Source organism: Berghia stephanieae, chromosome 5, assembly GCF_034508935.2.
Source record: "Berghia stephanieae isolate SIO BIC M18660-M18661 chromosome 5, UCSD_Bste_1.3, whole genome shotgun sequence".
NCBI classification, from domain to species: Eukaryota; Metazoa; Mollusca; class Gastropoda; order Nudibranchia; family Aeolidiidae; genus Berghia; species Berghia stephanieae.
The window spans coordinates 82,086,177-82,110,499 of NC_088364.1; the positions used below are offsets into that span (position 1 = coordinate 82,086,177).

The 24,323-nt window shown below is 35.4% G+C and overlaps 2 protein-coding genes across 2 annotated transcripts in view; both read right to left on the reverse strand.

Moving 5' to 3' along the window:
• Positions 1-311: 311 nt before the first annotated feature.
• Positions 312-22,986, reverse strand: LOC144973727 (protein CLEC16A-like). Its single transcript, XM_078916556.1, has 19 exons — positions 22,870-22,986; positions 22,339-22,462; positions 21,769-21,871; positions 18,066-18,152; positions 16,810-16,860; positions 15,017-15,145; positions 14,174-14,348; positions 13,147-13,309; positions 12,148-12,248; positions 9,507-9,559; positions 8,911-8,980; positions 7,682-7,836; positions 7,229-7,279; positions 6,789-6,917; positions 6,247-6,367; positions 5,437-5,476; positions 4,665-4,776; positions 3,676-3,943; positions 312-2,837 (listed from the first exon to the last, which is right to left on the reverse strand). The coding sequence occupies exons 1-19, from the start codon at positions 22,913-22,915 to the stop codon at positions 1,273-1,275; spliced, it is 3,543 nt and encodes a 1,180-aa protein (XP_078772682.1). The 5' UTR covers positions 22,916-22,986; the 3' UTR covers positions 312-1,272.
• LOC144974029 (protein CLEC16A-like) overlaps positions 22,921-24,323 on the reverse strand; it is a gene marked incomplete at its 3' end in the record, with an annotated part of 44,381 nt that continues 42,978 nt past the window's right edge. Inside the window, exon 7 of the mRNA XM_078916918.1 lies at positions 22,921-22,986. Within this exon, the coding sequence (XP_078773044.1) occupies positions 22,921-22,986 (66 nt within the window). The remainder of the gene's footprint in view (positions 22,987-24,323) is intronic.

A 24,323-nucleotide genomic window follows, 5' to 3' on the forward strand; every position in this document is an offset into this window, starting at 1 on the left:
TATTTACTACAAAATTGTGTAATAATTTTCCAAAGAGCAATCCTTTGTGCTAAACCGAGAGCAAGATATTGGAGCAGTTAATATGAGCATAAGCTATGAATTCAAGAAAGGGTAAAGAGCGAATAAAAAGGCATTTTATGTTATCCAATACAACTATGCATACCATTCCACTGTCATACACTTGGTCTTAACAAAAATGATTCATTTCATTCTCATGATTGATGTACATTTGAGTAAGTCAAAGTGATACTAAGCTGCTAGAAGCTGTGAACTGTAAATAGCCATAAACAAAAATGTGCACAACAGCTTCGTTTTATTTGTTTTTAAGGGTTTTTATTGCGCTTGCAACACATTTAGGTCATATCAGCACCAGTAAAATGAAGAAAATGTAATAGTAAAAAAATTCTAGATTTACCATTAAAGAACCCAAGAAAACCATTAAAGAACCCAAGAAAACCATTAAAGAACCCAAGAAAAAGTAAGACAAAAGGGAATTAGTTCAAATAGGAACAGATGTAGATTCCAAGAACACACTATCGATGTACTTATTTTGAGATCACCTAAAAGTCTCATTCAGACATAAACACAGGATCTCACTAAGAGGAATACACTCAAATGTTTACAGAATATATCCAAAATAGAATATATAACTAACAATAAATAACAGAGAGATGATCTACAAAGTAAAAAATATCATCTCCCTAAAAACATACATTTGACTGCTTCCTTCTCAGCCAAGGACTCCGGCAAGGGCCAGGACAAAACCAAGTTATCCCATTCCAAGATTAAGACAAAGCAACTCAGAAAACAGATATAGGGGGATAGAAGACACAGCAAGTGACCTACTGCCACCATGGGAGGTCAAAAGACCCCACCCAGTATAACAGCTTCAAAAAAAAGAACAAAATACCAAACACGGAACTTTTCGAGCTCAAAACCCTTCCTCAGCTAACAACAAAGAACAATGAAAACAATTACATTACTTAAAAACAGGTTGACGGCTTTCGAAGCCGTTATATTCATTTTTGTTTATTATTATATACATTTAAGTAATACATTCCTATCTCTGAGAGAGAAAAAAAAAATACAACAACGAAGACATAATGATCACCTGAAGTGGATATGGTAGTTTAAATATGTTAATGTATCTCTCATTCACAATTAACACGAACAAGAATAGCAAGTGGTGCGGCCTCTACTACTTATTATATTATTGTTCACAGTACTCAGTATAGTTTTTGCTCCATTGCTCCAACGCAACTTCAACCTTAATCAACCAGTGTTTTGCTGCTTCTTGGCCGAGTCACCAGGACTGCTGCTGTATGGATAATGCTCTTGTACCATCTGGGCAAGCTGAGTCAGTTGCTGGGAGGCTGATCCTGCTGGCCTGACCATACCGCCGATACCGACCCCTCCTATGGCACCGGCAACAATCATAGCCGACCCTGTGGCTGCGGCATTATTATCCGAGTCTACATCCATGCTACTTTCGCTTCCAGCCATACTGCTTAAGCTTATCATACTGGCATCGCTGGAAACAGCCGAGTCACTGGAGGGAGTTTCTGGACTGATAGCAGAAGCACCGCTGTCACCGCTATCTCGACTAGCACCTGCGCTAGGGACAGCTCGCTGTAGACCTTGAAGGCTCAATTCTTGTACATTACCACGAGATAGTGGTAAGGTTCCACTCCCACCACCACCTGCAGCTACTTCTCGTTGTGCTTGGGCTTTTACAGGTGGAGCTGGGGGTGGAGGTGGTCCCATCAGAGGTTGCTTGGGCCTGGCACCGCCCATGGCAATAGATTGTGACAGAGATACGCCTTCTGGTGTTGCTTCTCCTAGACTGCTTATTTCGTCTTTCCTTCTTTCCATTGAAAGATCAGAATCGGGAATGAGGGTCGCTGTTGCACTGACAACATGATGTCTCATTGTAGCAGGGGTATGACTAGATGAATCAACCTTCTCAGCCCACATGGAACTCTGCTGTTCTTTTGGAAAACTTGTATAGGTACGACCAACTTGTGTAGCTGTGGATACCTTTGATACTGATGCTGGGGTTGGAATATGTCTATTAAGGGATGCTCCAACCATACCTGGTGCCGATAATCTCCTGGTTGCCTCATATTTTTCTGAATATAAAAGAGCAGAGGTGTCGGGATTTTTTACTATGCTTCGACTTGGACTATGAGAGAGACTTCTTTGGAATTTGAACATCTCCCTCTGAGACACCATTTTCAAAGGTTTGGGAGCTCTTTCACTGGAATAAGCTCTTCCTCTGCTAAATCTGCTTTGAGACAAATCTTCCATGGGAATGGCAAAAGAATTGTTACTGTTGGACGAAGAGGAGGAGGATTCTGCTGGCCATAACTGTGCTGATCTAAGAACATTACCTCTGATGGCACCAATGCCAATATCAGATGATGATGATTTGGTGTTGTTCAGTGTCAAAGCAGCAGATGCAGAGTTGGCTTCCACGACAACATTGCTACCATCTACGTCTTTGATATCTAAAACTTGCTTGGCACTTCCAGGGATGTTCATGCTTTGTTTTGTTGCTCCATCAGTTATGCTTTGTTGCTCTTGTTGACTCTGCTGTTGTTGTTGCTGTCTGCTTTTGATACGTTGTGCTGCTTTAGCCTGCAGCATCTTACGTTGTTCAGGTGTGACCCGCCTGGCTGGTCTGGAACCAGCTGCAGCAGCATTGGCATGGGCAAGAAGTGTTGATGTAGTGGGTGCAGCAGCAGTTGTGGGCTGCTGTTGGGATGCAGATGATGATTGTGGGATATTGATGGGACTACTCTTGGCTGATGTGTCTACTCTCACTGGGTGACTCCTTCCTGGACATGAATTGAAAAAAAAAAATTGTCAGTTATCCAAGTATTTACTAAAAGCTAAGAAAAGGTTAGGTTTTTTAGTTCTTTGTTTATGAATAAAAAAGAAAGGTGTTCTTCATTCTTCCTTTACTTTTTTATTCTATGAAGGTTCTGTCTAACAAAGCCATGACATTGCCAATGTGTCCCATATGTGCTCACGTGTATATCTTACCAGCAAATAAAGGACCCACAGTGCGAGATGTTCTATAGGTTAATTGCAGAAAATTGTAGATTACTTCATAGCAACTCGTATCATACCAAGAAATTTGGCTTACCCCAGACTATGTCAAAACATCTACAAGAGATTTTGCCTCTAAACGAAAGCCTCAAAACGAAAAAAAAAAAAGAAAAAAAAGCGATCTCTGAAAAAGTATACGATCCATCCTTGACTCATCATCAAATTGACATGTCTTGGTTTAAAACAACATTTAAAATTTTTTTTTAATTGAGCTTTTATATCGTGCAATATCCATTAAATGTGCTCAAAGCGCATAACAAGGGGTCCGTGGCCAACAGCGACATTTAACATTTAGAATGGGACATGACGCCTGTTAGGCAATGTTACAATTTTTTTCGGACAGAGACAATGCTGTTAACGGCAAGGTACTCATTTTACACCTGAGTACGATGAGAGAATGTGAGTAAAGAGTCTTCTCCAAGGACTCAACTATGCGCCGAGTGAGGCTTGAACCCAGGACCTTCCAATCCGAAAGCAAGTGTAAAAAACCACTGGACCAAATAGCCGCACATTGAGAGAATTCTTGGACCAGATTTTCAAAACATGACTAGAAAAGTAATTTACCTGGGATTGGTCCGGAGCGTGTGAAGTGTCCTCTTTCCATATCCTGAGCAATATCCAGAAGCCTTTCAATGGTGGTCATCTTCTGCTGCCTGGCTCTCTGGCGTCCTTTAATCAGTCTTTGCTTCGCCGCCATGCACCGAATGTGGTCATCGAATACAAAGCGTGCCGAGAGGATGGGTACAGGCTTGGCATGGATAGTGGCTTGCGGCTTGTGAACGACCACATGGAGAAGGCGGCTGTCGTCCTTGTCTCCTGTCACTTCCACATCCTGTTGGAACGGGATTATAAAGATAAATGGGAATGTCATGTCATGTCAATTCTCATCAGAATGAAATTCGATACAAAGGATGATTTGTATGTCTGATTTCTATTGTGTGTTGTGTGTCTGTGTGTGAGTGTATGTGTGTACGCTTGTGTGTGTGAATGAGTATGTTTCAGCCAAAGTAATTTGTAATTTAAGCGCTTAGAGTCTGGTGTCCCAGAGTTATAGCGCTATATAAGTTTTCAGCATTATTATTATTATTCTTATTTAAACTCAAGGTGTTACATGATTTAAGTACATAATGTCATATCAGCAATATGGCCAAATCCAGATCTCTAGTTCTATTTAATCATTTATTACATGTAATATTGAGTTATAAAGGCCAGATTCTTTATTTAGCTTTAGCTTAATAACTTAAAACGTGTAAAGTCTAAAATAAACCAAAAAAATTTTTTTAAAACAACAATAAACAATTGTTTAACTTCATATCTTTTATGAAATGTAACATTTTTAGCTTGTAATTAGCCCATTTATGCGCATTATAAACTTTGATACTTTTGCTCCTCCTCCCCCTCCTCATCCCTCATAAATGTCATTGTCGTCGTCTTCTTCTCCTCCTCTCCCTCATCCTCCTTCTCCATTTTAAAAAATTGTTCTAATATGAAAAAGTCCATTACTTAAATCAATCATGCAACATTAATATGTAAAAGTAAAAAGTAACAAATACCTGCAAAAACCCTACAAATTTAACAACTCCCCATCCTAAACGTTTGGAGTCCGGTTCAACAAGAATTAACTGTACTGGATCTATAACAAGGAACCTTCTCTCTTGACGACGACTGAAAGAATGAGCCAAAAACAAATATGAAGTGAGTGAACAAAAAACACCAAAAAAAAATAAATAAATAAAGTATGATGTATGATAAATTTAAAAAAAAAAAAAAAAATCAAGTATGAAGTATGAAAATAAAAGATACAAAATCAAGCATAAAGTATGATGACAAAAACAATGTTTTTATAATCAATCCCCTTTTTTTATCATTAAAATCCCAAAAGAGAACTTTCAAATTGATAGGCTCTTGTTCATAACTGAGTCCTATATAGATAATATGAAGTTGACGTCACTCAGGTCTTTGTTATTGCTTTTTTGCCATCCGCGTTTATGAGTAATTCTCACTAAACTGTATTATCCAGACTATAAATGTTCAGGGTTACACATAGTTTTGTGTGTTGGTCCGTTATACTTCCAGATGGCAATGTTGTGAGCATCTAAGCCAAGTGCATACTATCTATATCTTGCACAGTCAAAATTTCATAAAGACCTCTGAACGGGGCAACTAAAAAAAACAACAACAAAAACAAACAAACAAACAATCCATTGCCCAAAACAAGAATCTAAACTCTGTGAGTTATAAATTATTAATCATTTTTTAAAAGAAATATATCACATGATTTGTGGTCTGGAAAACCAATCTGATGAATTCAATGGGCAAATTTACCTTTCCCGTGTAACTGTACAAGCAATTAGATCACTGTTGTCTGAAAATTTACAAAAAAATATAATCAATTTAACAAGCATAAAAGTCAAAGTGACGGATTAGAAATTATAAAACATAGAAAATGAATGTCCAAATTGCATTCACCATGATTCAAGACCATATCGAACCTTAAACCACAGGTTTACAACATAATTGACATGGAATCCTTCATAAAACTCCAAATTCTATTTCTGAATTGTGTAAATTATTCGTGAATTCATTTGTAATGCTGCTTATGATGACTAGGTGCTCAAATTTACTATGAGTAAGTAAATTATACATGCTGCAAATTTAAGGTAGAAAAATTAGTTTCTTTTTCCTTCAGCAAGATTATTAACTCCCAATATGCTCACTTGGACAACATGGGTGATTCCTGTTGACATCAGACATCGTGTTTGATGGATTATCTATATTCCTTCATGGAATGCCTAGGCGACGAATCTGATGATATCGTGGCGGAAGGGCAGTTTTTGTTTTTTTTAATTATCAAAAACAAAATGTGCTTAACAAGATACATTTCAGTCTTCCATGGTAAGTCCATAACAAAAACAATAATTGTCCTTGTGTTTGCCCGAAGAAGGACTTCAGCCTAGCAAGTCCATGTTATTTGATTTAGTTTGTTTTTTTTTTCTGTTTTGAAGTTGCTGCATTTATTTTTGATAAAAAAATTAAATGAGAATACAGCAATTTATTCATGCATTGTGAAGGATTGAAATCAAGAATAAATAGTAACAAAGAGAGTAAGTAAATAAAATTTCCAATTCAACTCACTCAGATCCAACACATCGTTAGTTTTGATACAAACATTTTCCTTGGTGAGTGGTAGTTGTGTCTCCGTCTCATGTAACAATGTCAAGGACAAATCTCTGACCAAGAAGAACACTCGAATGGCCTAAGAAAGACAAATGATCAAAAGAAGTTAGTGATTACCTCTCAAAATGCATTCAAGTTCATATATCACCCGAAAAGAACAACAGTTATGTCTCTGTTTATTTCAAGAATTACGTTCAAATAATTCTATGCCAAATTGAAAAACTATACATGACTTTATTGACACTACAAGAAATGATCTATGAAGAGAGAGAGAGAGAGAGAGAGAGAGAGAGAGAGAGAGAGAGAGAGAGAGAGAGAGAGGGAGAGAAGAGAGAGAGAGAGAGAGAGGAGAGAGGAGAGAGAGAGAGAGGAGAGAGAGAGAGAGAGAGAGAGAGAGAGAGAGAGGAGAGAGAGAGAGGGAGAGAGAGAGAGAGAGAGAGAGAGAGAGAGAGAGAGAGAGAGAGAGAGAGAGAGAGAGAGAGAGAGAGAGAGAGACTTACTTTTCTGGCTCTCTCCACCTCCCCACAGGGAAGGCGTTTATTAAAGTTGATGCCTGTGAGGGGAGTGCCAGTGGGAGGCAACAGGATGGAGGCGTCTTGCATCATGTATTCCACGTTTAAGGGATGAGTCTGAAATGAAACAACATTTATACAGATAAATTGTTGCACTATTGTGAAAAACAACGTTGAATTGAAGCTGAATTCATGCTCCAGTTTAATTAACTAAGATAAATGATGCTTAAATCCTAATCTACTATATAATCTCACACTCATTATTAACAAAGATAAATGATGCTTAATTCCCAATCATCTATATCATCTCTCACTCATTACTAACCAAGATAAATGATGCTTAATTCCCAATCATCTATGTTATCTCTCACTCATTATTAACCAAAATAAATTATGCTTAAATCCCAATCAGCTAAATCATCTCTTACCTTCATCTCTCTGTATTCATCCTCAAACATGTCAAGGAAAATTTCTTCACTCTGTTGAAAAAAAAGTTTAAAATAATTTCAAAAATTATATCCTGCTCAACTTCACAGCAACTGATAAAAGAAGTATTAAGAATAGCTCATTAAATATTGACCTAGAAATAGGGGGATTGAGTATGATAACAAATCTAACTGCAATCTAACTTCATCCTTCTGTGTCTTCCAATTTATCATTAAAAAGTTATGGACAGCAAGGAAATAAAACCAATGTTCCCATGAGTTATGATGTGACAAAAAAAGTTTCAAAGATTTTAATTTTATAAAATCTTATTTTTTTAAAAACAAATGGAGAGATATTGTCCATTGAAATCATAAACCATGAGGTAGTTAGTTATAAAAATATATAAAATAGCAGATTGTAAAAAAAAAAAAATCAAATTATATTGAAATACGTGCCTTGTAGAAATTCCTTAACATTTGGGTACAGCATTCTTTAGCATTCTCTATACATGCTAAATGTCTGTCTTGTAAAAAGGACTGGGTTTCTGTATTTACCAAAAGCTTCAACAGCTTGATGCTCATTTCTAGAGTTGCAAGTCGAACTTTGTTTCCTGTTAAAAAAATCAATAATTTCAGCAAATGACTGACTTGAATGTATGCATTTATATCTAATAAGCTATTCTCCTATTCACTTAGTCAGGTTTTTGGGAACAATTGAGGGACTTAATAATAATAAATATGAACAAATCTGAAATCTGTACCCCTCCATCAACATTTAAATGAAAAATTAAGAAAAAGACGATCTGAACAAACAATGACTATCAACTTCCAGATCTTTAATCAGTACCAGCATATATTCCTTTTATGTTACTCACATAAAATCATATCCTGATATCCCTATATCACAGTGTTATTGTTTAGAAATTGTGTTTGTTGATTGATAGTGATAATAAATTAAAACTAAGAACAGAGAAAATCCCAAATGTTTATAAACACTGCCAATGAGATAGGAAGTGGACATAAAAGAGTGATGGGGTTTATTTGGGAGATGAGAGGAGGAGAGTGTAAGAGATAGACAAACAATAAATGGAATGAGCCGTTTACAAAGTGAGAAAAAGAAGAGGAAGTCGCAAATTGACAGCAATCTAAATTTAAAATGTGCCTAAAAGAATCAGTAAACTTGTAATGAAAATGTATGAGTGCATCACATATGTTGAAACAATAAAATATATTCGGTCTCAGCCCTTCGTTGTCTCTCATTCTTTATTACTTTTATCTATTGAAGTTGAGTTTTTGTTACTATTTTGTATGTTTTGTCGGTCCCCTGAAGAAAGCAAATGACCAAAACGTTGTTAATATTGATTCAACATATGTGAGCCACCTTTACTCTTTCATTTTCTTTACAAATTGACAGCAAGACAGTTGTATATAAGTTAGAGAAATGAGGAAATGACATGGAGGTGAAAAAAAGAAATAGAGATAGCACAGATCAAATGAAAAGATGACAGGAGATTATTTGATAACCATTTAAAAACACAAAGTGGAACTCTTCTTAAAACAAGGATGCATTTTTAAAGTTACAAGCTGACATGATAGGCCAAAAAAATTTTTTTTTAATTTTTCGATTTTAATCTGATGAATTATATTTACATTGCTGAAAAGAATGGATATCATTTGATACTCACCAGTCTGGCAGGCTAACTCAATGATGCGAATGAGTCTCTCTACCAGGTACAGATTGTAACCATCTTTACGCTGAAATGTCATTGATTGAAGATATAACGACAAATTAATAAACTACAATTTTTAAATGATAATAAATAAAGATTTTAAAAGTACAAAGCAGAATCATTAAGAAAAAAAAATGAAAAATCTTAAATTTGACAACTTTTATTTTTAATATATAAATAATACAATAAGTTTTGGATCTTTGTGAACAACTGTTTTACAACTTCAGATTTAATTCAGAGATTTTAGATAATTGTCTACCACCCTTCCCACCCAACAGTATAAGGGTAACCAGGATTTCATCTAAATTATCAATTTTTTATTATTAAATTACTTAGCTCTATGTGGTCATTTATTTGATAGCTCAAGCTCAAAAGGGCAACAACAAAAAATAAAAACTTAGTTTTATCAAATTGTTTGAAGTAAATTTAGACAATATTGAACATAAAAATTAACTTTTATTAGTAAAATAAAATCATTTTAGTCACTGATATCAACCATAACGATGACAGAGCACAATTTGTTCAATAGATAATTCTAACTTTTCACTTACAGTTGACCTGTCAGTTGGCAAGAGGACTGAATCAAGTAAGGTTTGAGAAACACCTGAAAACAAATTGTAAAAGAATTGTATGAACGAGAACAGAAAAAGAATCTTTGTCTATTTTTAAACGTTCGCTTAAAACATATCTGTTTCGTCTTTAGTAGATGGTATGAGGAGCAAGATAAGTCTGTCTGGTTTCTGTTCTGTGTTGTGCGTGAGTGTGTGTGTGTGTGTGTTTATGCGTTTGTGTGTGAATGAGTATGTTTCAGCCAAAGTAATTTGTAATTTAAGCGATTAGAGTCTGGTGTCTCAGAGTTATAGCGCTATATAAGTTTTCAGCATTATTATTATTATTATTAACAGTGTACATGAAAATTACCCATGAATATCTTCTCTGGGTAAACTGTATTGCATGTTACATCATTTTCTTTCTTTCTTTCTTGTTTTTGTTGAATAAAATAATTCATTCCAACTAAAAGGTTTTAAGTATATATGATTAATGTTGTTTGTGTTTATCTCTCACATGATGAAAACAAATTCATAGATCTTGCTTTTCAGTATGTATCTCAAGAAACTTTTAAGATTTTTATTTTGCACTACGGAAGGGTGCCCTACTTTTCAGGCCATCAGTTGTGCTTGGAAAAAAAAAAAGGGTGAATCTGAGATTAAAAGTGTATGTGTATGTGTGTATGTGTGTGTGTGTATATGTGTGTGTGTATGGGTGTGTGTGTGTGTGTGTCTGTGTGTGGGTGTGTGTGTGTATGGGTGTGTGTGTGTGTGTGTATGGGTGTGTGTGTGTATGTGTGTGTGTATGAATCTTTGTCTATTTTTAAACGATCGCTTAAAACGTATCTGTTTCGTCTTTAGTAGACGGTATGAGAAGCAAGACAGGTCTGTCTGGTTCGTGTTGTGTGTGTGTGTGTGTATGTGTGTGTGTAAGAATCTTTGTCTATTTTTAAACGTTCGCATAAAACATATCTGTTTCGTTTAGTAGATGGCATGAGAAGCAAGACAGGTCTCTCTGGTTTGTGTTGTGTGTGTTTGTGTGAATGAGTATGTTTCAGCCAAAGTAATTTGTAATTTAAGCACTTGGAGTCTGGTGTCTCGGAGCTATAGCGCTATATAAGTTTTCAGCATTATTATTTTTATTATTATGTGTGTGTGTGTGTGTGTGTGTGTGTGTGTGTGTGTGTGTTTCCTTTATTAAAACTAATAATATATCTTGAAACTTTCTTACGAATTGGATGCCTCCTTTTCTCACACAAAAAATACAGTGTCCTGGGCCCTGGAATTTCGAGTACTTATCATTAAAATTATTGAAGGAAAAAAAACATCTTTTTTTTTTTAAACAAAAAAAAAAAATTAAAGCTTTCAATTCTCTTTGAATACTACCAAAAAAAATATCAAATCATAAAGAATACTTTTTTAACAAGATCCGAATGGCAGCAATTAGTTATTTACTTCTTCTTCAAGTACCAAGTCTGTGCCAGACATCGGTGATCATGGTACGCCATTCATCTCTCTGATCAGATAACCTCAGAAAACTAATATTACTCTTCTCTTTCTTTGTCACCCAGCTGTTCAAACTATTCAAATATGTTTTTCTTGGCCTACCTTTACTCTTTTTACTTTCTATCTTTGTGAGAGCAAGATGTTCAATACATTTATGTCAATTTAGGTGCCCTAAAAATTGCATTTGTCTTTTTCTTGTTGTACGAATTAATAACCTTTTAGTTTCAGCTTGCTCTTATACTTCTTCAATAGTTTTCTTCTCTGTCCATGAGATTCTTAACATCCTCCTAAGAAACCACATTTCTGCTGCCTCCAGTTTCTTTCTAATGTCTTCTGTAATTGTCCAGCTTTCACAGCCATATAATAATACTGACCATACATAGGCCTTCAAAACTCTATGTTTTGTTGTCATTGAGATATTGTGGTTTTTGAAAATTAGACTCATTTTATTAAAACTATCTTTAGCTATTGCAATTCTTCGTTTTATTTCCATGCTACATCTGCCATCAGAAGTTATTATGTATCCAAGATATTTAAGTGTCTGAACTTGTTTTATAGTTTCTCCTCTGCTTATTAAGTTACAAGTTGGATTTCTTCTCTCCTTGATACAACCATGCATTCTGTCTTTTTTACATTTAAATATAACCCCATACGTTCACTCTCTGTAACTACTTTATTTACAAAAATTGCAAATTTGATTACAGTCAAATCTGGTTACTTAAATTTGTTTGCCAGTTCTTGTAAGATGCACAATATTCCACCTAAACTCTTCATGGAAGCTGTTGTATTCAATTTTGTTCTATAATTTTTATATTCGGTATTTATTTAATAGTGGGGGCAAAGTGGCCGAGTGGTTAAGGCATTGCACTGTGACCCGGAAGGTCCCGGGTTCGAGCCACACTTCAGGCACTTTAGGTTTTTTTCTTGGGCAAGATTATTAACCCCCAAATTGCTCACTTGGACAAAATGGGTGATTCCTGTTGACATCAGACATCTTGTTTGATGAATTATCTATATTCCTTCATGGAATGCCTAAGCGACGATATCTTACGATGTCGTGGCGGAAGGGTGTAATTTAATTTAATTTACTTAATCGGCTTCCATTACATTTCAGGGATTTTTAAGACTGCTCTCTTACCATCACTTTTTCCAACTGCATACAGTAAACACAGAGCAAACAATGCTGCATAATCATTCTCACTGCATTCCAGTGCTAAAAAGATGGACTCTAAATAAGGTCTGAAAACAATTAAAAATTACAAGCAATATATTTATGATAAGATACTATAAAAATAAATCTCCAATATCGTGATATAAATTTTTAAGCATTCTCAAAATAAAACAAAGGAGCATTATTATAGAAATGTGTTCATAAAACCAATACATTTTCATATTCATGTAATATGACTTTGTAAATGCATGTATGACAAAGAAAAAAAAACAAAATACAATGGAGAAAATGATTCTTGGTTGTTCTTAACAGCCATGAGACCCATACAAATTGGCTGCATTTAGATTGGAACTATAGATATATACAAGCATCTAAGTTAAAAGATATACTAATTTAGCTGTTGCTTCTCACCCAAGATATGACCGAATGTTTGCATTAAGAAGCCTTGGAATCAAATTAAATTGAAAATTCTTTTTAAAATTTTATTTTACTTCAAAAACTCAAGCCTTCACTTACCATATTTCTTTTAAAAATATAACCAAAAAAAAACAAAAAAACAAACAGAAAAAAAGAATAACAAAAAGCTGAGCTTTTATATGACACAATATTCACAAACTGTTTCAAAGCTTTATATATTACAAAATATCAATTGAGGGTGCTCCAGGAACTTTACAAGAGGTCTCAAGCCAACAACAATTTGTGAGACATGATGTATATATGCCATTAATGACCTTTACAAGAAATCACTAAACATCAAAGACAACTCCTGAAAGGGGACATTACAATCTTTTTCCAACAAACAATGCTGTTGTTAACAGCCAGTCACTCATTTTACACGCGAGTATGGTGACAATGAGTAAAGAACAGTTTCCAAGAACTTAAGATTGTACCATCCAAACCCCCCTAAAATCTGGGATCTATAAGTCACAACCCAAGTGTCATACTACAAGACCACAAATACTATACCTGTTCTCCAAAGTAAAAGTGTTCTGAGGATTTTCAGGAACCATGGAAGGCCGAATGAGCCGAGTTCTTCCCATTAGCTTTTCTTCATCTGTGGAATTTTGTGTGGGACTTGACAGCTCCGTGTCACCTGAACAGACTTCACTGCTAGGACTGCGGGCTCCCTCTGTGATAAAAATGATGAGAGATAACTCCTTTTTTTTTTTTAAAGAAAGACAGTTTTCAACACCATCAATGAATAACAGAAGCAAAAGAAATAATAATAAATATCATAATCATCATTATCATAACACATCTCGTTGATATATTACATCAGACAAACAAAACTGTTTGGAAACCTAATCACCAGTGCAAGTCTTTTTTTTTCTTTTTTTTTTAAATCATCAAAAGTCATAAATTGGTGATTATAAATAGCGCTCAACATTTGCTTTTAAATGTTTACATTTTTAAAAGTCCATGAAATTTCTGATAATGAAAGCAATGCATTCTGTTGCCAATAATCTTTAAAATCAGACAAGAATCATGTGTGGTCACAACTGTCTTAGTGACATGGCATGGTGACATTCCATCAATCAACAAACAGTAAATTGGGTAAAATTGAACTGTCTTGGCACTTTAGTAAATGACGCCGACTTCAAGGTCCTTGATCACATGACCATGTGCTATAAAATTAGTTCTTAACTATGTCAATAAATTTTGGAATAAATAATTTTAGGGTCAACTATTTCAATTTTCCCAGATGTATTCAAGGTAGCTTAAGTCTAATTAATTCGACTATTTGATATGTGAAGCTTTATAATCGTTTGTTTTAATGATAAGTTATTTTGGGATAATTTTACCTTTTTTTTTTGTCTCCAAAGTTGTTGAGAAAAAAAGGTTAATACCTTTACAAACATTATCCTATCAAACTACAATATTAAAATTCAAGAAATATTTTGAATAATTGAGTCAAATTGCATATATCTTCAACATCACAAATAACATTGTTTTCAATAATAATTCTCATCCAAATTCAACCATCTTTACTTACCAGTTGAAGGGCTTGAAAGGACTTCAACCGATGTCCCAACTGCTGATGAAGAGGCTTGCTCATCTCCCATGGAACTGAGACTTTGAATATTCTGTTGTGGATCATACCTACGGATAGGTCGGGTATTCTCTAGAGTCTTCTCTAAAGATTCCCTGGGTTGCCGAAACTCACGCCTCTGGTATGATGTGAATATATATATATAGACAAGTGATAATGAATCAATCATAACTCAATTGAATATATATATTAATACATATCATGGCATAACACTACATAAAATATAAAGAAATATATGAAAGTCGTGGGTGGATGGGAAGGAAAAACAATGCTTAATTTTGCTTTTAAAATGTTTTTTTAAATATTTCGTAATGCTGTTTTATCCAACAATAAAGCCTCATTTACTCCCATTGTCTCTTATTGTAAAAATTAGTTTAACTCACTCAATCCTAGAGATTTTTGCTACTTTTCAAAATTGGAAAAAAATGTATTAAAAATGAGCATGTACATAGATAGTTTTATTCAACTATCATTAATATGTAAAAACTAAAAACATTAGCTTTGATACTGCACCTATATTTTGTCTCAGAAAAATGTAATAAATAGGCATGGGGTAAAAGTAACCCGGGTAAACTACGGATATAGTCGGCGTTAGGGTTGAGTGAGTTAAAAGAAAAAAAATATATCGTGTATCCATTCTTACATCAATATTTCTTTGATAGAGAGGGAGACACTTACTCAAGCATGGCACGTATTAGATTTATAAGGAAGATAATTTTTAAAATGTTGAGAATCTGGTCAAAATTTTTTTCTATCGTTAGTTTAGAATTTAAGATCAGTTCTTACCCTGGTTACGTTTGGAGAATTGCGTGACCCTTGGCTATCATGTGAGGGTTGAGCTAAGGCCATGTCTCCTTGAAAGATGACCTCAGCCAACTGTTGTATAAGAGGAGGACTACGGATGATGAGGAACACCTAATGAGCAAAAAAGGACAGAATATTGGTTTTGATACAAGGTACTGTATTTTAAGAAGGAATATTTTTATCTTGTGAATATAATAGTAAAATGTCATTTGGAACTAGTGAAGAATCAGAAGAGGAAAAAGGGGCAGCGTGGCTCAGCGGTGCGATCTTTGCTTCGTACCCAAAAGGTACCGAGTTCAATTATCCGCTGTGCTGTGTGGCCTTGAGCAAGTCCTAGCTCAATTTGCGGCGCTGCACTGCAGCTGATGCCTGGATTATTCCAGTCTTCCCTTGGAGTAGACCCTAGAGACAAGTTTCCCCTATGGGCTGAATAAAGGGAATTATTTTTAATTATTTTTTTAACTATTAAATGTATGAAACAAAAATAAAGCCAACACTGATTAGAGGAAAGCATTTTAGATTTTTTAAAGACTTCAAAATAAAGCAGTGTGATACCTTACTGAACCATGTAAAATATTTCATACTTTTAAGTAAGCTGATATTGATAAATATAAAATACCCATCATACAACACCTAATCCATGGATGACATCACCTACATTTTCAATTTAGAAAAGTGAGTGGAGCAGGCGCTTATATTGATAATAACAAGAAATGAAGTAAGTAGGAAAGTGCTAAAAGACAACATAAAATAAATAACTTTCGCGACAGAAATGGGGGTTCGAACCCGAGACCTTACTGGTATGAATGACAACTCCGCCTGGCCGGGGAAGTCGTGACTCTACTGTATAATTATAAGATATCCACAATCCCGTACGACACATAGTTGTCATACCAGTAAGGTCGTGGGTTCGAGCCCCCATCACTGCCGTGAAGATTTTATTCTGTTGTCTTCTGGCACTTTTCTACTCACTTCATTTCTTGTTATTATCTATAGATAGTATGCGCTTGGCTAAGAAGCTCATAACATTGCCATCCGGAAGTATAACAGACCAACACACAAAACTGTGTGTATCCATGAACGTTTATAGTCCGGTTAATACAGTTCAGTGAGCATTACTCATAAACGCGGATGGCAAAAAACAATAACAAAGTCCTGAGTGACGTCATCTTCGAACTATCTATATTTCCAAATCTAATTCTCCTGGTGGACTTCATACAAAAATGAAATATTGCAACACAAACAATGTTTTTCAGGTATTAGTCAGATAATCTTGGACAAAATCAACAGTGTTTGACAAGAGAGAAACCTCTCTGTTTTACAATAGTTTCTATGAAACAGTAACACACCACTTGCTTGAATGTCAACCTCTTGAAGACCTGAGATGCACATTCCTCCCACCAAATCCAAGCATCAGTAACACACTTTATAGTCACCTGGAACAACTACAAAAGACGTCTAACTTCTACGTCATGGCACAAGACCGAAGGGCTAGAGCTCATGTGGTCGCTGGTTCGGATAAGTAAGTAAGTACAATAGTTTCTAAAGGAGACGGCATTTATGTGCAAGAAGCTTACACAACGGTTTACCAATATTTGCCAAAAAAGAGCGTTAAACTCAAACCCTTCTTTACATGCTGCAACTCCACAGTGGCACAAGCTCGTAATGACAGCAATTTACATCCCAGTGCTAATGAATCCAAATGAAATGAAATTCTATTCAATTAAATTCTATTCACAAAAACACAAAAATATTTTTCTTTGAAATGTGTTTACCTGAGACAACAGAAAGAGAGAGACAACACAGCTGATATGTTTTCTGTCGTCCTGAAAATTGAAGAAAATAAATATTTATTCATCTTTTAAAAAATAAACACACACACAAACAAAAACACACACATACATAAAAACAAATACAAACGTTCATTCATACATAAACTCACACACACACACACACACACACACAGAGGGATGTAACTCAGACTTCCTTACAAAGATGATTCTATCTCCTCCACTCCCATGAAATACTAGTCAACCATTATCAATAATAAAATTGCAGACCATTTAAAAATGTATTAACCCTCTCCTTACCAGACATTTTCAGAATTTTCCCCAAAACTTCACACCCACCCAACAGAAAAACAGACATTTTTTACTCAAACAGAAAAGCAAAAAGCATGTTGTATTCATAATATTGTTCGACAATACGAGCTCTATTACAGAATGTCAAGTTTTTATAGCTATAGTAAAAAGAAATGAAATCTGGATGAGAAAAGTGACGGTTGCATCGTAACAAATGTGACGATTTTCTAATAGGTGGTAAGGAGAGGGTTAATGCAAATTTAACCGTTTTAAAAATGGTCAAAATTTGTTCTTCTATATTAAACACAGCACCTTCTGTTATCTGAAATTCATATGATTAAGCAGCAGTAACAAAGCGGTGAATGAATGCATGTACTGAAATGTTTATGAGGTTAACAAGATCTATTGCACCACAATGAAATAGCAAACCACAACAATTATAATGCCTTGTATTTTGTGAGTTGCTGAGAGCAGACTACAGGGGACTTTAAGGCTGGTTCGTTACATCAGTCAAATATGTACCACAACAATTATGCCTTGTAGTTGCTGAGAGTAGACTACAGAGGACTTTACAGACTGGTTCGTTACATCAGTCAAATACAAAGGGGAAAATGTTGCTAAGCACCCATGACTCTATTAAAACTATCAGTTCCTTATGGCATGTTCGTTATATGCATAATAATTTTTTGAAATAGTCAGAGAAAAAGAAAAACAGCTCACAGACCATGTTTGCAATCTATTTATGATAATTCATTATAAATGTGTTTGTTATAAGTGTGTGCTGCTGTAGTGGGTTTTTTTTTTTTAATTCTTTAAAATCTGATTGAAATTGAAAATGAAATAAAATTACGAAATCATACCTTTGTCTTTAAGATGAAAAATATATATATATCGTTTCCATAATGAAATATTTAAAAATTGCTAATCTAACCAAAACAGATTGAACTTACCGACTCTTCAGTAAATTTCTTTCTTTTGGTGAGAGAGTACACATACAGAGGGATCAGCAATCTATTTAATAGCTTGTCTGTCAAAACCTGGATAAAATTAAAAAATAATGATAAACATATTAGAAATTTAAAATGTGACAAAACATCTGCCAAAATCCCTAAAAGAAGCAGCTAAAGCAACTTCAGGAAATGCTTTTCCCAATCTTCATCCATGTAAAGTAAGTAGTAAGCTTCTCAGTCCGAATGACGCTTGCTGAGAGTTGTGTGATTCAGTCATGGTTGATAAGTATAGCTGCTCTCTCCATCCATGTTGTTAATTATTTCCATTGGTCACGGTCCTGGGCCAGAGTTTTGAGGCTGTCAAGATCTTGTAAAAGTCCTACTCTTCAATGTAAGCGATACTAAGCTGCTAAAAAATTGAGCTTTTATATATATATATATCCACTAAACGTGCTCAAAGCGCTTTACAAGGGGTCCCTGGCCAACAGCAACACATAATATGTAGGACGAGACATGATGCCTGTTAGGCGATATTACAATTTTTCGGACATAAGACAACGCCGTTTACAGCCAGGTACTCATTTTACACCTGAGTACGGTGAGAGAATGTGAATAAAGAGCCTTTTCCAAGGACTCAACTATGCGCCAGGCACGAGGCTCGAACCCAGGACCTTCCAATCCGAAAGCGAGTGTCATACCACTAGACCACATAGCCGCTGTTAATGGCCAGGTACTCATTTTACACCGGAGTACGGTGAGAGAATGTGAATAAAGAGCCTTTTCCAAGGACTCAACTATGCGCCGAGCACGAGGCTCGAACCCAGGACCTTCCAATCCGAAAGCGAGTGTCATACCACTAGACCACATAGCCGCTGTTAATGGCCAGGTACTCATTTTACACCGGAGTACGGTGAGAGAATGTGAGTGAAGAGCCTTCTCCAATGACTAAATATGCGCTGAGCAAGATTTGAACCCAGGACCTTCCAATCCGAAAGCGAGTGTCATACCACAAGACCACATAGCCGCTGTTAATGGCCAGGTACTCATTTTACACCGGAGTACGGTGAGAGAATGTGAGTGAAGAGCCTTCTCCAATGACTAAATATGCGCTGAGCAAGATTCGAACCCAGGACCTTCCAATCCGAAAGCGAGTGTCATACCACAAGACCACATAGCCGCTGTTAATGGCCAGGTACTCATTTTACACCGGAGTACGGTGAGAGAATGTGAGTGAAGAGCCTTCTCCAATGACTAAATATGCGCTGAGCAAGATTCGAACCCAGGACCTTCCAATCCGAAAGCGAGTGTCATACCACAAGACCACATAGCCGCTGTTAATGGCCAGGTACTCATTTTACACCGGAGTACGGTGAGAGAATGTGAGTGAAGAGCCTTCTCCAATGACTAAATATGCGCTGAGCAAGATTCGAACCTAGGACCTTCCAATCCGAAAGCGAGTGTCATACCACAAGACCACATAGCCGCTGTTAATGGCCAGGTACTCATTTTACACCGGAGTACGGTGAGAGAATGTGAGTGAAGAGCCTTCTCCAATGACTAAATATGCGCTGAGCAAGGCTCGAACCCAGGACCTTCCAATCCGAAAGCGAGTGTCATACCACAAGACCACATAGCCGCTGTTAATGGCCAGGTACTCATTTTACACCGGAGTACGGTGAGAGAATGTGAGTGAAGAGCCTTCTCCAATGACTAAATATGCGCTGAGCAAGGCTCGAACCCAGGACCTTCCAATCCGAAAGCGAGTGTCATACCACAAGACCACATAGCCGCTGTTAATGGCCAGGTACTCATTTTACACCGGAGTACGGTGAGAGAATGTGAGTGAAGAGCCTTCTCCAAAGACTAAATATGCGCTGAGCAAGGCTCGAACCCAGGACCTTCCAATCCGAAAGCGAGTGTCATACCACAAGACCACATAGCCGCTGTTAATGGCCAGGTACTCATTTTACACCGGAGTACGGTGAGAGAATGTGAGTGAAGAGCCTTCTCCAATGACTAAATATGCGCTGAGCAAGGCTCGAACCCAGGACCTTCCAATCCGAAAGCGAGTGTCATACCACTAGACCACATAGCTGCAATAAACAAAAATGAATGGAACAGCTTCGTTGTTTTTTGTTTTTAAGGGTTTTACGACGCTTCCAACACATTTAGGTTATATCAGCGCCAGTAAAAAGGAAGAAAATGGGATAGTAAAAAGTTCTAGAATTACAATTAAAGCACCCAAGAAAAAGTAAGACAAAGGGGAATTGAGAACAAATAGGGATCAGATGTAGATTCCAAGAGCACACCGCCAATGTACTTAGTTTGAAATCACCTACAAGTCTCATCCAGACACAAGCACAAAATCCAACAAAGAGGAACACACTCAAATGCTTACATTATACATTCAAAATAAAAATAATACATAACAGAGAGATGATTTACAAGGAAAAAAATATCATCTCCCAAAACAATAACTATGCATTTGACTGTTTTCCTCCCAGCTAGGATTCCGGCCAGTGCCAGGACAAAACCAAGTAATCTTATTCCGAGACAAAGACAGAAAGCATGTTGGATAACAGATATAAGGGGATAGAAGACACAGTATGTACCTCCCTGCCCGCTATGGGAGGTCAGGATCCCCACCCAGTATAACAGCTTCCAAAAAAGAACAAAATACCAAACATGAAACTTTTCAGGGTTCAAAGATCTTAACTCACTCCACCCTAAAACCGACCATAACCGTAGTTACTTTTACCCCGTGCCTATTTATTACTTTTTTCTGAGACAAATTATAAGCTTACTATCAAAGCTAATGTTTTATAGTTTTTACACGTTAATGGTAGTTGAATAAAACTACGTACATGCTCATTTTTAATACATTTTTTTTTCCAATTTTGAAAAGCCAGCAAAAGTCTCTAGGATTGAGTGAGTTAATACAGAAAGGGCATGCTGAATATTTATCTGTCAATCTGGTTTTTTAGTAATGTATCTATATTTTCATTGTTTGTTGTAGTTGGCTGAAGGTTTTGAACCCAAATGCACTGTCTTGGGTATTTTGTTTTCTTTCTTTTTAAGCAGTTATAAATCATATTTTGTTCATTTCTTTTCAATGTACTGTTAACGCCAATGTTATTACAAGAAGAAGTAACAGACTTAAACTCCCATTATTCATCCCACAATCGTTATATTTGTAATTAGGATCTATATCAGGAATAGAATGAAATTACAATGCAGCACAGCAAAGTGAAAAATGGAGGTCAATTATTTTGCTCAAGGAAGAAAAAAAAAATGAGACACCCAAAGCTGGGCTCAAACCCAGATCCTCACAATATAAGTGCAATGCCTTATCTATTCAGTAATCTTCCTTCCCCCCTCCAACCCATTTGCTTAAAAAAATTAATAAATTATGCCCTTCCGCGACAACATCATATGATATCGTCAAACGAAGGAAAATAGATAATTCATCAAAAAAGATGTCAACAGGAATAACCCATGTTGTCCAAGTGAGCAAATTAGGGGTTAATAATCTTGCCCAAAGAAAAAAAACTAAAGTGTCTGAAGTGGGGCTCGAACCTGGGACCTTCCGTGTCACAGTGCAATGCCTTAACCACTCGGCCACTTCACCCCCTTTGCTCAAAGGCAATTGAAATACAAATTACACGGCAACATTAAAATTAAGAATAATGAAATTGGTACCCACCTCATTAAGTGTGTGTATATCAATAAGGAAAATGTCATTCAAATAGTGAAGATGGTCAAGGTGTTCGGCCACGAGATCTGCCAACCTGTCTCTGCTACGGTGGCTGGAGAAATGGGAGAGAAAAATCAAAGCATGAAAAATAAAACAACTTCTTAGAATGTACTTTATTGACATGGCATGCATAAAAATGTATAAATATAAAGTTAAGAATTCATGGCGACAATGTATATATATAAATAAATAAGATCACTCACGTATTTTTTAATTTCAATTTTTATATGTTCTAACCAACGTTATCAAGCACTCTCGTACCTACAAGTACCCACCAACACTCATTTATATATATATATATATATATATATATATATATATATATATATATATATATATATATATATATATATATATATATATATAATATATATATATATAATTATATATATATAAATAATATATATATATAATATATATATATATATATATATATTATATATATATATATATATATATATATATATATATATATATATATATATATATCAATTTTACAAAGTGAAATATGAAACTTACTCATGATCATGTCTGACACAAGTATCCAAATCCAAGATGTGATTGCCGATAAACCAGACCAGATTGGAGAAGTATGGAGCTGCCGTCCGATTACGAATGTATGACAACATGGCCTTGTCATCAACTTGTAGAGATAAATAAAATATGTATATAAGTTGATCTGACTTTTGTTAACATTGTCAATGATTAAATTAAATGATTTATTTAAACTTTAATAAAATGCCTCTCTTGAAAGTCATTGTAAAATCCTGACTAATAGCAGAGAGATAGAGAAAGAGAGAGAGAGAGAGAGAGAGAGAGAGAGAGAGAGAGAGAGAGAGAAGAGAGAGAGGAGAGAGAGAGAGAGAGAGGAGAGAGAGAGAGAGAGAGAGAGAGAGAGAGAGAGAGAGAAAGAGAGATGGAGGGGGGGGGGGGGAAGAAGAGTAATGAGTTGAAGGAAAACCTTATCAGCTTTTTCCTTTTGTGATATTCTTAAACTCAATAACCTTGTTTAACGAATGTTGAATAAAAAGTTAGTTCTTCACGTCTTACCTCTAAAAACATTGAGAGTGATGGTTCTCACAGCAATGCGTACCATAGACTCGCCACTTGAATGAACGTTGCATTAGACTCGATGTGAGATGTTTGTCGGGCAAAATCATTTGTGTGCTGCATGAACACAAAGTAAAAATGAAATTATAATGACCTTTAAACACAAAATATAACCATAACTAAAATAAATAAATAACCAGTAAGGAATCATCACTTTTTAAAAAAATTAAGTCGTTAAGATCAGGGATGCAAAGATATCCTGCTCCGATATCAAACGCTCAAAATGTAATAATGACGTGTTTCTAATATCCAATAATATATTGTATCCACTCAATAAAGCCCTGTTCTCCTATGTATATGTCACATACTTAGATGTAAGCTAATAAAACCTGGATCTTAGAAGGCTCTTATAAAACTTGCTTTGTTTTGTTTTTTATATTGATTTTTATATTGACATGTTTTGTTTTATTTTGTTTGCTTGTTTGTTTTAAATAAATGCAGAGCATACATAATCCTGTATATATACAAAATGCATCTCTTTAACCTCAGAATAGTAGCTGTCATATCACCAACAAAACTTGAAATTTAAAAGCTGATAAATCTAATTCAAAATGTATTGATGTATCTAACTTTTGCAATTGATTCAAAGCAGCATTCGATCAAAATTGAATACCTAAATTAAAATGAATAGAAACTTATATCGAGAACTATATCGAGTGTCTACAATATCAACACATTAAATGTTTTGGAAAATTAATATTTCAGACCAACTCTTCCTAAAGAAATGATAAAATCATGGACCCCATTTTGAAAAAGGTTTATCAATGAAATGACTAAGGTAACTGCCCCAAATATCTAAACATAAACTACATAAAATATCCATTTGAACAAAAGGTGCTTCTAATTTCAAGCAATAAATAACATTTATTTTTTTATAATAAATTCCTTTAAAAAATATTTTTCATTTATTTTTTTAACAAATTCTCCAAGTCCATTCTGGCATCAACGACGCCATATAACCTATATTTTCCCACGCAATGAGACTCATGCAAATTTATGTCACTCATGACACATAGCATTCCATGGAATACTGAATGGCAGTCGTGCTTATCAGCCAATGGGAAGAGAAAGGCATTGCTGCAAGTCATTTGAAAGGATTCAATAGAACACAAATGTTAATGTTATTAACAATATAAAACAGGTTGAATCTGATGCTCCATGACATAAACCCAGAATTCTTTCACAGTATAATTAAATCACCATTATTGTTGCATTTACGATGTGGACTGCATAAATAATAAGGGGATTGGCACAGAAATGATCAATCCAAAATGGATTTTGAGAGAGGATAAAAACAAAAGTGAGACACAAAATCTTCAAGACATTCTACAGATATTTCAGCATCTATATGAAACATTATTATCATCATCATCATCATCATCATCATCATCATC